Raw genomic sequence first — 14165 nt, forward strand, 5'->3', positions numbered from 1 at the left:
TAAATTGAGCGATAAAAGATTTCTGAACACTGTGATCAGCAGTTATCGAAAACGTACATTACTAAATAGACCCCCATGTGCAAAGCCTTAGAGCCGTTTTTTAATATATCATAACAGTCATGGACAAGGTAAATTTACTAAACTATCTCACTGGATCACGGCATGAAATCTCAGTGTAGAACATAGATAACAATTGCTGAGTAGTATTCATTTGACGCTTCATTGCCATCTAGTGGCAGCTGTTGGTATCACCATGACCATAATTATTGTAGAAATGAGCCCTGGGAACTGTCAGTCGGTGATCGGTTTCTGTCCGGCACTCAGTGAGTATGCACCTCCCAGACCCTGCAGGAGCCGGCGTGACTTTCCTCGAGTGAAGTACATGTGTATATAGGAAACATGCAGGGGATGCGCCGTGTTGTGTGCGCTATGTCCGGCGGGGTGGACAGCGCTGTGGCCGCTCTCTTGCTGCGGAGGAAAGGTAACATTGCACTGTAACATGTTACATTGTAGTCATATTCCAGGGCCATTCATGTTGTACTGTGATCGTCCATAGGAACATGTGTGCATACATGTGCACTACTCACACGTTGGAGTCCTTCTTTTTCATGTATGTGGATTGTGGACACTGCTATGCCTAGGAGTCGCTAAAGGGAAACAATAGTAAAGAGTAATATAAGTTAATATTTTTAGTAAAGTACTTTCAGATGTATAGTCGACATTGTTCCTGAATCCTGGATGTAATCATTTGATCATTACAGTGTATAGAAATTTGGAATGTGTATTCATGGGCAGTATGTGTGTGTGGATATATGTACAATTCATGGCCAAAAGAATGGGACACCCCTTCTAATTAGACATTTCAGCCATACCCATTGCTTATAGGTGCATAAAATGAAGCATACAGCCCATCTCCATAAGTAAACATTGGCAGAAGAAGAGCTCAGTGACCGTCCGTGGGGAACTGTCATAGGCTGCCACTTTTCCAACAAGTTGGTTTGTTAAATTTTTGACCTGCTGGAGCTGTTATTTTTAAGTGGGAAAAAGGTCTAGGAACAGCAGCTCAGCTATGAAGCACACATGTCCACACACGGTCTCTGAATCAGCAGGCCAAGTGCTAAAGCTAGTGGTATGTAAAAAAAATACCTGTCCATAATCATAATCAGTTATTTATATAGCGCCACTAATTCTGCAGTGCTGTAGAGAGAACTCATTCACATCAGTCCCTGCCCCATTGGAGCTTACAGTCTAAATTCCCTAATATAAATACACAGACAGACAGAGACTAATGTCAATTAGAGAGACTAATGTCAATTTTGATAGCAGCCAATTAACCTACCAGTATGTTTTTGGAGTGGGGAAGGAAACCCATACAAACAGGATGGTCAAATTTAAGAAATACAGATGATAAAGGTACAAGTGTGTGTGCCATATATATCAAAGTTTGTCCTAACTACAAAAAAAATATGTATAAGAATTTTTTTTTTTTATTTATTTAAAAAAAAAAAAAGCCCCCGTTGATGTCAATAATCGGAATTCTATAACCAAGTACTTTACCATAAGATATAATTGTAATATTATATGCTTTTTTCTTCTCTACTTTGCATGCCCTATCAATCTAATATCATCTGATTAACAGGACTTAAAAGCAGGCCTTTGATGGACCCTATCTCACACACACACACACACTGATGAAACCATACTGCTGTGGAAAAACACCATTGGGCTGATGGTATCTTGTACTCACATAATGCTTTAAGTCAGACACAGATGTTTAGTGCACTGGACTGAATTTGACCTGTATAGAGATCTGTAATTCCCATTTGTGCAGTCTGTGTTCTAGGTTATTTTTCCTAAAGCTTACCTGATCTATTTTGGTTTTGATTTAGTCCATTAGACATATGCTGCCATTATATGTTTTTCGTTATGTAATAAGCTGTTTATTTTGATTAAGGGCTAGATTTACTAAACTGCGGGTTTGAAAAAGTGGAGATGTTGCCTATAGCAACCAATCAGATTCTAGTTATCATTTATTTAATATATTCTACAAAATGACAGCTAGAATCTGATTGGTTGCTATAGGCAACATCTCCACTTTTTCAAACCCGCAGTTTAGTAAATATACCCCCTAGTCTGCACATTACCTATGGTTATCACAAAGTAAACTGTCTCTACTGTTGGTATGTCTTGACTGTAGATACAGCACTCTACTATATTATACCACTTGTTGAAATCAATTGGGCAGGGGCATTTTCATTGTTTCTAATATCTACTTATATGTATTTTTCATATTGTGGAAGAATAAATGAATATATATGTTGGTGCCTCAATATTATGACCCTGTGTAAATATTTTGGTTCCTGGTGGTAGTGAAGGATATCTATCTATTGAGAAAGAGAGAGAGAATGCTCTACACAGAGAAATCTTGCTTGAAGTCTCATGAGGCATTTTATGTATTTGTCCATATATTGTACTGCCCATTTATAATAAAACTATTTTTTTTTAAACGTCTGTTTTTTCCTTTTAACCTTTGGCTTTCAAATGTGACCTTGTTCATTACATACATGTTTTTTTGGAAAAGATATTCTGTTGCTAAAATCAACATTCAGTAATCTCTAGGAGAGACTCGTGATTACAGACTTGTTACTGAAGGTGGAAAGTCTGAAACGGCATGTTATTCCCACCCTTAGTTTGTATTTGCAGCCTCCCAGGTCACTGGTTATGTGTAAGAGTAAGGCAGGCAATACAAAATAAATGGCGATGTATAGCACTATGCATAGCTCTCAATTGTCCTGATTTAGGTGGAACAGTCTCCATTAGGGGGCTCCATTCGCTGTCCCACTCAGAATAAACCGGCGGGTGGGAAATTTGGGAGGTATATTTCATTCACTGCTGCTCTGCACAATCGCTAGGGCCCCACCCTTGGGTGTGGCCAGTGCCCCCATTGTGACATGGCCAATGTTCCCTTCGTTATGTGGCCATGCCCCCTGTCCTGAAGCCGGGTACTCAAATGTTGGGAGGTATGGGTGTAGCCAACTACTGATTTTGCTGATGCAAGAAGTTAAATATTACCACATTAGAATGAATCGACTAATATTACAATCAACCAAATATTAGAATGATTGCATGGATGATGTCCTTAAAACTGGATATAGCAGGTGCTTAGTTCCAGTGGAAAGTAAATACCCACTAACAATACACCAAAAATCAACTTTATAGCAAAACTATTATTATATTAATGTCTAAAAATATTTTTTAAAACTACATTCTTGAACACTCCGCCCTCAACTGTTTGAAGCGATTGTCCTGCAGATCAGGACATTTGCCCCAATTTCAGGACAGTTGGGTGCACACGCTGTCCCAATTAGGGACATTTCAAATTTGGGAGGTATGCTCACTGCTGGATTCAGGGTCTACTGGAGCTGAAAATAACAAGGATCTGTATTGATATAACTCCCATTGCCAATCCTATATTACACAGAGATAACACCAATTGTTAGTCCTCTGTTACTAAAGCTGGGTACACACTACAGGTTTTTTATCCAATAATTGGACAAATCAGCCGACATCCGACTGTTTGATCAGATATCGTGTAGTGTGTATACTTACACAATAATGTAAAGTCGCCCCAAAGGGCCGATCATCGTGTCGTTTGGTTGGTCGTACTGTTTAATTTTTGCCGACCAATCACCTTCCAATTCTGCAGTGTGTATGAATTCATCCGACTATCGGCCAATAATGTATCTCAGAGTGACAGGTCTCAGTCCGCCTGCTGCTGATCTTGTCATGATCCACGGTCTCTGCCAACTGTCTGCGGCTGTTTTTCCTTAGAGAAGAGACTGATATGGATGGTACGGGCTGCTCCCCCCCTCTCTCACCACCTGCACATGTATTCTTAACCCTCTGTGTGCTGGCTGGAACGGATAAGATTAGTGCCGTATGAGAAGATTAGAGCAGTGTCCGTCTGTTCCTGGGGTTAAACTTCAGCTGCCGGAGATAAAGCTGTCACACAGAATTTACGGCCTGTTTACAGTTCGGCACTTAACACAGTGCTGTGTCAAGACAGGCTGCCCAATACAACTGCCGGGCTCCACTGAACATCTCTCAATGAATTAAGACCTGAGCTGTCACTTGTCTTTTATGGACTACCTTGCAGCCGATAATTTTGACAGATGAAGAGCAGAGATCTGATGATAATCGTGTATAGTGTGTACACGTCAATCGCTATGCTGATAGGGATTTTTTTTAATTTATTCTGTCGTTGGTATATCGTTAATCGTTTACTTCTCTGTAGTGTGTACCCAGCTTAAGAGAATATCCCCACTGCCAATCATACATATATTGCACAGGGATAACCCTCATTGCCATCACCCATATCAGTGTGACCAAATACAGTCACCTAATTGCATGATCCCTTATGTTTTCAGTTAGTATGTTGATTATATATATGGATGGTCTAATTAGTAACCCATTATTTATATCCACAAGTGTATTGCACATTAATTACCACTAGTGTGTTTATATACCCTACACTTGGATGGTTCTTCTATGTTGTCCTATGTCTAGCGATCTATTTTGTCCACTTGGTTTTATATGAACCACAAATGCACATCAGATTGGATACATATGGGATACATATTCTACTAGTTTTTCCATCTTTGATCCACCAACATTCTCCCTTTATTATCCCAAATGTGTATCTTATTACAACCTATGTATTGCTCTCTGTGTTGTGAAACTATCATTATTATTGTTTATCTAGAAGGTGTAACCAATGTAACACCAGCACCTCACCTCTTTATCTTACTGGGCAGGCAAGGCGCACATTGGATTTCCTAGTTCCATCATATAGCACATCCCTAGCACCCTGGAGGCCATAACCCCCCCCTGGCCCTGCCTAGAGTGTGGAATCCCGCTGAGACCGAGGGATAAAGTGTGGCCGATGTGGCCCCAATAGATCCAGACCACCTAATAAGTGAGCCAGCCCTATTGCACTATTTTGCTCATAGGCCTATTTCAGAAGGAGGCTTGGTGCTGCTGCTCCATCAGTCCCTATGTTAATCTGGTCCTGGGTACGCTACAGCCAGATAGTCACACAGCCTAAAAATTTACTTCTATCACCTTTGGAAGTGTATATATTTAATGGTTGGAAATCCACATTGGCTGCTTGAAGACCACTGATTTGCCAAAGTTGAAATTTACAAATATCCAAATACATTGTGAAATTTTAAACTGACTTTCCACCACAGCACTTTTATAAAGTAAAGCAATATGTTTGCTGGCCGCTCTTTGTACATGTTTAAAAATAGGATCTGGTCTAGGTAAAAAGTCTCCGTAAAAGTTACTGTGACACAACAGCTCCGCAAAGCAAGTATGCCTGTCAGTCTCTCTGTGTCCGTGTTAGAATCACTGGGCACCTTTGTCCTTACATGCTGCTTACAGATAGAAGAGAGTATATTTTACCTCTACAGTTGAATATAAATGCTCAAGTTCTAATGATATAACCAACTAGCTCTGTATTACCCATCTTCTGGCATATTAATGCAAAATAGTGGATTTAATTGCACTTTACAGTAATAGTCCAATTCTGACAACATTTGTTCATTATAGCTAGAGCTCATGAAATCTGATTTATCTGTGAAATTTGGAGCCTGTGCAAATGCAGATCAGCTCAGGACCTTCACCAATGCCATTGCAGCTGTATTTAAAGGACGTGAGGAGCAGCATGGTGAAGTTCCTGAGCTGATCTAACATTTGCACAGGCTCCTTCATGCTTCACTGGGCAAACCAAGTATATTCTATCTCAACTTTTAATTGTTTTCTATGCTGACAGCCATAAGTAATTAGAAATGAATCTGCCCCTTTCATTTTGTCCCACAAAGACTGGTGCATGTGGGGCCTTTCTACGAATTGTAGGCAGCTGGGACTCCCATCTGCATGATGCTAGATGCCTGCTTACAATAAGTACATAAGATGGAGAGTATACAGATGCTGTTGTAGGAGAGCAGAGAGATCCTATGTATTGGCTGTAGTGACGGTCACAATCTCATTGGATGGCTGTGGCACGTGTTCAGTCGGTGTGTCAGATCCCTCAACTGAAGCGCTCCAGCAGTAGACTGAGTACAAGTAAATAATGGGGACAATTGCATAAACAACTCCAACTCCCTCTCCAAAACATTTCAGTTTTAATTTGTAAAATCAAGTGCACCATCAATTTGCCTTTACGGTCATTTAAGTTTTCTTTCTAGGTGGCAATTAGCTTTGAATTCATAAAGTCCATTCTCTTATTGTACCAATATCATCATCATCATTTATTTATGTAGCGCCACTAATTCCGCAGCACTCTACAGAGCATATTTGTTACTCACACCAGTCCCTGCCCCATTGGAGCTTACAGTCTAAATCCCCTAACACACACAGACTAGGGTGAATTTGATAGCAGCCAATTAACCTACCAGTATGTTTTTGGAGTGTGGGAGGAAACCCACGCAAACACGGGAACATACAAACTCCAGACAGAGAAGGCCATGGTCGGAAATTGAACTCTCAACCCCAGTACTGTGAGGCAGAAGTGCTAACCACTAAGCCACCATGCTGATACAATAAAGTTTATTAGCCATATTCCTCCAGTACAATACACATTAAACTACCTAAAATTTCACTCCTTTTCCGTGTTTTGTCTACATTTTTATTTGTCTCTAGAAATATTTCTTGGCTACTTCCCAGGATAGAAAACCTTGAGGGTCCATGTACTATATAGAAAGTATATCCTTATCTCTAAATCACTATCTAAATTGAGTGATTCTGGGACAAGTATATTCCTCCTATACATTCATTTACATCGTTCATGGTAAATTATATATTTTTTTTGGCCAGCTTTACTGCTACAAATGTATGCTAGGCTTGTGCTCGTTTGAATTGACCTTTAGTGATCTGGCATCTATGCTTGTTTTCTTGTAAATGCAATATTAGTCATTTAGTATTTTGAAGTAATATTGACTTGACTAACAGAAAAGTAATTGCTGCTATTTGGTGATCATGTTTTTACACACAGACATGACCACCAAGTCCTCGTCCTACAGTCAGAGTATATTCTAGGCATGGTACTGCCCCCATCTATTACTCAGTTTTTTTTTCCAGTGTCCATTATATGAGGTGGACATAGGCTCTTGTCTGTATTTATTCATTTTTCTTCTTCTTACACTCTTGAGTGACAGCTATCCTGATCCTGGCATGGTGATGTTCTAACCCCTTTCACCTGCCTGTTTCCACCTCTGTCCTCAGCCACTGCTGTTGGCCATGTGGACCCTTGGCAATCTAGGATGGCAGGAGATTGGACAATAGTGTGCACATTTGCGCCATTGCTGGTTTTTGCCCTTTGCCACATCAATGTCACAGGCAGGGAGGGCTGAATGACAGCTGTATTCCTCTGGGATGTCAGAGCTTGCTGAAGAGGGGATGCCTTCAGTAATAGCATGCATCCCAGTGTATTTTAAACTAGGGGGCTGGCTTGAGGCCTTGTCTTGCATTGTATTCAAGATGGTGGTCTCCTGGAATGGCAGTTGTAATACGGAGGAGGTGCTGCACGAGCACAAGTTTCTAGGGGACATCAGCTGGAGACTCCTGCTGAAAGGATGCAGTTGTAATTGGGTTCTGCGCACATGACACCGATGGAAGGATTTTTGGTATAACAGAAACTCCAGTGCTCCAGTCTCTATATTGCTTCCACAGCATCCTGTATTTCCAGCACTCATTAGTCCAGCCTTCCCAGAGGACACAGTGTTAACAGCCAATGAGCTATGACTCCTGCTCCCCCAGGACCCCACCTGACTTCTCAGGTAAGCATTTGGTGTTTTTTGGCTCTTGCTCTCTAGCTAGCCTAGCAGATAGCAAGTGAGGCTAACTTTAGATGGTGGCAAGAGTCTAGATATAGCCTCCACTGACCCAAATGACACACACAAGGATTAAAGCTCTCTAGGTAATGCCTGAACCAAAGTGGATCTGCAGACCATATTTCCCACCTACCTATCCTTCCAGTGTCAAATCCAGTACGTTATGGACCTTTCAAGAAAAATTGAAGGCCTACAGATGTCGCGTTCCATGTTTCAGCTCCTCAGGTATGTTTTGGACAAATTGTTGGTGGACTTTTCCTCGAGTGATGAGAGAGGCAAACTAGGGATATGAGTATGGAATCCTAGATAATTAGCCCCACTGGAATTCAAAAAGTCACTCCCTGTGACTAATTCTGTTAGCAGTCTCAGAGTGGTACTTTCAGCCATAAACATTCAGGATGCCAAAGACCAAGGTCAACTTTGCATTTTAGAAAGGAAACCAATCACTTGTTTTTACCCCATAATCGTTTATCAGTTGGTGTCAGGGAAATGGGGAAATCTAGACAAATTCTTTAGTGCCTTGTGACGTTTTGGAGCCATTCACTCTTTTTCTCAAGTGGGTTTGTAGTTGCAAGGATTCTCCCCAGCCTTGGAGCAAAAAGAACCAAGATGTGGTTTCCTTGCTCCACCTGGGAGGAACAACTCATGGGAGGTTTGTGGAATGGCACTCCCAGGGCAGAACTACTGCAGCTTGCCTCTAAAATCTTCAACATATCATCACACACAAAGGAAGTGGCCCTTGATTCTGCAAATTCAGTCCTCTGACTCTCATCTATATTGTCAATGGACAATACTTCCAAAAAGTCCCTGTCTGCATTGTGTTTTTAGGTAAGGATCTCTTCAGACCTGAAATGGAGAATATAACCACATATTCTACAAGCAGAGAGAGTTTCTACCTTTATCAGAATAGACCAAAACTAGTTAACTTTAAAAAAAAGTCATGGGACCATTACTTGAGTTCCCAGGCTACCTCCTTGGGACAGCACCGCTAAATAGAAGCCTTTCTGGACTTCTAAATGGGAAACTCTAAAGAAACTCGCTTCATTCTTTGGGATTGGTGTGTGTGCAGTTCTACCTGTCAGGATTTCTGCCACTCATATGCCCTCTTTGTCCTTTGAGAGACATAGGAAGGGATAAGATGCCTCCTCTCTATTGATCTCCCGTTGGATCAGGCCTTTTCAGTTCTGGCTCCATGTGGGCTGATAACACGCTCAACCAGGGCTGTTGGTCCTTCTAGGGTGGTGTGCCATAAGGCATCAGCAGACTATTTTCAGAGCAGCCACATGGTCGACCCCGTATACTTTTTCCAAATTTTCCAAAGTGGGCCTTGCAGAAAGGAATTTAATGGTAAATAAGTACATTGTTTGGAAAGCCATAAGTCCCAAGCACTCCAGATAGTAGATCTCATACCTGTATTTAAAATAACTGCATTGTTTATGGTTAACTGACTTTGTCCGTATATGTCTACTCTCTACACATATGTCTGCTCTTTAGACATATCTAAAAACAGTTTATGGAGACAATGCTTCACTTTCGAGCATTTCTCTAAGATTAGAAGTAATGTAAATAACAGGTGAGAGATACTACTTGTTTCACAGCTTGATATTAACAAATATGTTTTATCACTGTAGAATATATATATATTATGTTTGTACAACTGTGCCACTTGGACCATTAGAGTATTCTGCTGCAGAGTGAGTACATTTTTGTAAAAATTTTTACTTTACCTATATTTTTATGTTTTACATCTGCATTGACAGGTTATCACGTAACCGGTGTCTTTATGAAGAACTGGGATGTTGTGGATGAGCATGGAGTCTGCAGTGCAGAGAAGGACTTGGAGGATGCATACAGCGTCTGTCAGAAGCTGGATATACCCTTCCATCAAGTTTCCTATGTGAAAGAATATTGGCATGATGTGTTCAGGTAACTGAAGAGACCTAATGTCCATATGCAGAATATTGTGCTTCTTTTCATTCTGTTCCTGAAGAGGCATAACAGTACTGTTAGAACAGATTGGTTGTAATACAATTTGTTGTTTGTTTTTCAGCTGTTTCCTGAGTGAATATGAGGAAGGGAGAACCCCAAACCCAGATATATTATGCAACAAGCATATTAAGTTTAATTATTTTCTCAACTATGCTCTCAATAACTTAGGTGAGTTTCCCATTATGAATTTGTGTGTGGATTTTGTTTCTTGTTTTTCTTCCAATATTTTTATTGGGCTCAAGAAGTCTATGTCACGGCTAAGAATATTATTGGATCCCCAACCTCAATATAGGTGGTAAAGCAGAGGGTGGTGGAGACAGAACACGCTGGAATAAGTTCAGATGAGTCACAATGAAGAAATACACAGACGATGGAGTAGTTTTGCAACTTTAGTATATTGTTCAATGGTGCAACAGCAATAATAAGTATTGTACAACTCCGCTATGCTGAGTACACAGAAACTCATAAATAAAATAATCACAGCAGTACTTCAGGTGGTAACCATAGGCAACAGCATGCAAACAAATAATACAGTTCAACGCTGAGATGATGATGATGATCCAGAACACTTGACACCTTGTAACACCAATATCAATAGAGAAGAATCACTGACACAGCTTGAAAGTCCGATGAAGATAGTATAGAGACTTGGCTGATCCAGATGGAATGTGATTCACTTAGGCAGGTAGTTGCAGGTAATATAATGGTTCTTTATCAGCGGAACAACAGATGTATATAGTCCAAGTACTAGAGACATGCAAGGAATGTTGCTAGAAGTACAGCGTGACAATAGGAATCCAATACATGAAGATACATAGGTTCATCACTTGATGGAATAGCAGCTGATATCGCACAGAACTTGATTAACAGAGCGGCTCCTAGCTCGGCAATAATACTTGATAATAGTCCAGCAATACTAACAGCAGAATGACAATAATAGCCGTGCCGGACCAGAACCACAGATGAGCAGAACTTGATTGTAGTTCAATAAGAATTACAGACTGCCGAGCAGAGAGGTAATAGAGCCAATCAGTATGCACAGATTGTAATAGGCAACTCACGGAACAGTTCAATGTGCAGATAAAGTTCAAGTAATGATTGCAGCTAGCGATGAACCATGAACTGGTATTCCGCAGAGCCGGATAGAGATCAGCGATGACAGGCGATCACGGCAACTGATAACATCCAGAAGACACTCAGAGGATAAGGTATACAGCCAGAACCCACGGCAGGGCAAGTAACACGAAGATCAGGCAATGAGTCCCTGATCACAAGAGGTTGAAATAGTCTTCAGTAACCAATAAGCTTCAGAAGGAGGTTCCAATTAGGAAAATAGAAAACAGCCATGAACAGGTAGAGACTCTGAAACAGGAGACAAGCACCAGCATAGTTCCTTAAAGGGCAAGTCACACAGCAGCACCTAGTTATGGGAGCGGTGTGTGACAGTCTAGGGTTACTTAAGGAACTTTTTCTGGTCACATTTGAATCCCTTTCTATGCTGACAATATATAATATTCTCTACAACATAAACTCTCCACTAGATAACTGCAAGTTGGAAGCGACTACCCTGATATTATCTGTTTAAACTCATTCTGAATAATCATAATCATTATCCAAAACGGCAATTTACTTAACAATTTCAAGGCTGAGTACTAACGGGTGGTTATAAAGCTGGCCATGGTGTGTCGGTGGAGTTCTCATTCCAGTAAGATCAGTGTCTGCCTAAATCAACAGATCTTTTTAAGCATTGCATTGTTGGTCCAACAGTGCTGTCTTCAGATACCACATGGAACAAAAGGCCTTCAGTTGCCTCCATTATCTATCCTGTGTTGGAAGCCAGTACTGTGAGTACTGATACTGTGATCTTATAATTATCACTAATCTGAAGAAATTTACCTCGGCATCAGCTACTCTCAGGGCTGTGGCATGTGTCAAAATTAATGATGAAAGTTTAAAGACCAGTCTAAAGTACAAGTCGACTTGACATGAAATGGTATCTTCTAAACCTCTCAAATATGTATGTGTATACGTGACAATTTCCATAGCTTAACAGGGGCTATACAGTATATTTGACATTACATGTAAGATAGTGTCCTTTATACAGGATGTGTAGGCTCCTTTATTAAAGAAACTATCACAATTATAACTATATTTGATATATTATGTCTGTCAGTATTTTTTTTCTAAATGACTGTTATAATGCCTTATATGTAATGCTATCTCTGTTTGTCACTTTAGGAGCTATTTATAATCTGTAATAAGCAATAGTTTTTAGATTTTGTGGGCAATTTAACCCTTTCTTGACCAGACGTACTTTGCTCCTTCATGACCTGTACATTTTTTGGGCATTTATTTTGATCTTTGTTTGCTTTGTTGGAAATAGTATTTTTACAAATGTGTTTTTTTTTTTATTATTTGAAAGTCTCTAACTAAGCACAGTTTATATAGTTGGAGACTGTGCTTCCATTTCTCCAAGCTTACTTTTTTTTTTTATATATGGAGAGCATGAGATAGAGGAAAATGGGTGAAATCACAAAAAATATACAAGTCTTGAAGTCTTAGTAATGCATTGCATGGGAGGTCTGATTGAGGCCTCTAGTGCATTTACCAATGTCTTTCTGCTCTTCAAAGAAATCCCTGTGGTGTCAGGATAATGTCCTGTTACAGCACTTCAGTTTGCATTCAAAGTGAATGCCATGTGATATGATTGTGTGGCCAGGAATTACTCTGATTGATTAACATTGACCGCGGCACTCCAAGCTTAGTGGGGGCAGCGTGCAATTGCCATTTTGTGGTGTGTTTGTAAACAGCACCACTATTTAAGGCTAGTGACCACCCAGGATATATATACTGTAGCAGGTGGCCTTAACTGAGTTAAGATGGTTCCTAATATATGTTCTAATTCTTACCTATCCGTTGATTAAACTACTCTTATCCATGTTTATGTACCCCACATTTGAGTTGAAATAAAAATACTGGTGTGAAGTGGAGAGTTTTATATATATACCTATTCTCTGTCTAATGTGCTAGGGGCTGATGCTGTAGCCACAGGACATTATGCAAGAACATCACACGAGGATGATGAAATATTTCTGCATCAATATATAGAGAGTCCTCAAAATCTCTTGAGGAATAGACTTGAAATCAGAAATGGTAAGTTTGAAGGCTTACCCAGGTGCATCTTGATTTGCAAAAGTTAGGCCACCTGCACCATTGCCCTCATATTTGAGTTGACATCGTTTGTTTTTTATTTTTATAAATCATTGTGAAAAGATGAATCCAGCCTGTAGACCAGACTATTTTATTTCTGCCGCATTACTAAATCGGTTTCATATTAATCATAATGAACTTGAACAGCATAGCTGTGGAACTTTTGTATGATGTTTCCAAATACTTAAACACTGAAGGGTCCCATTATAATGTACATTTACCTAGCCGCAGGTACCTCTCTGAAAAACCTGAGTTTGTTGGGACATGGGCGTGATGTTGAAATTGCACCACAAAAATGCTGGTCTATGTAGACTCCAATGTGTCTATATTTGCTGCAAGTCTTTTCGCTGTGGATCTCTACTGTGAGAAGCTGCTTGTAGCCCAACTCACCCATGTTTGATTGGTTGGGAGAGGTAACTGCGTTAAATGACAATTGTTACTGTTCACAGTGATTGGATGAAGTTTGAAATGAGTAGGGTCATCCCGCTGAAGTATACATAGAAGAGTAATATTAAGTATGGGGGTGTCATAAAGAGTTAGATTATGGTCATATTCTTCTCCTGATATTGCTGTGAAATAGCAGTTTTTATTCATTTTTTTGCCCTCTGCAGCCACACCTTGTTTCTCCTTGACAGTAGTGTATCCTTATCTATTTAAGTTGGGCAATATAAAGACCCAACTGAGTAAACAGTGGTACATACACATTTTACATTAAAAGAAAACTATAGGAAAAATCTTTGGTGAAATTTGGGTTTATTTTCTGCTTTTTCAGTTGCAGCCAATGTAGGTTTTCCCCCCTGCTAATTAAGCAGTTTGTAGAAACAGAAATGCACAGTAAATGTGTACACAATCACATTGCATAAAAGTTGCTTACAATGGTATAACAAGGTTTTGTTAGTTAATATCTACAGATTTTCAATATAGAACCTAAGACCCGACTATAGTATTATAGCCAAGTGTGTACATAAATTTCAGCCAGGAGAAGAGAGGGGGGGAGTTAGCTGTGCTTGATTAAGACTGTTGCATACAAACTGCAACCTCTCCAACTACATTCATAGTTTGAGAGGTCACAGC

The 14165-nt window shown here is 40.0% G+C and overlaps 1 protein-coding gene across 3 annotated transcripts in view; it reads left to right on the forward strand.

Annotated features, from left to right (window-relative positions):
- Positions 1 to 310: 310 nt before the first annotated feature.
- The window catches only part of TRMU (tRNA mitochondrial 2-thiouridylase), a 34899-nt gene continuing 21044 nt past the window's right edge, over positions 311 to 14165 (forward strand). For 2 of the 3 annotated variants that reach the window (XR_012691323.1, XM_075208849.1), the window contains exons 1-4: positions 311 to 481; positions 9653 to 9818; positions 9943 to 10049; positions 12912 to 13034. Coding sequence is in view for 2 of the 3 variants with exons in the window: in XM_075208849.1 (XP_075064950.1) it covers positions 400 to 481; positions 9653 to 9818; positions 9943 to 10049; positions 12912 to 13034 (478 nt within the window). In the remaining variant the exon portion in view is untranslated. Of the gene's footprint in view, positions 482 to 9652; positions 9819 to 9942; positions 10050 to 12911; positions 13035 to 14165 lie in introns of those variants that run through there. The other variant, XM_075208850.1, reaches the window with a different exon arrangement.

Source organism: Mixophyes fleayi, chromosome 4 (assembly GCF_038048845.1).
Source record: "Mixophyes fleayi isolate aMixFle1 chromosome 4, aMixFle1.hap1, whole genome shotgun sequence".
Classification (NCBI taxonomy): Eukaryota; Metazoa; Chordata; class Amphibia; order Anura; family Limnodynastidae; genus Mixophyes; species Mixophyes fleayi.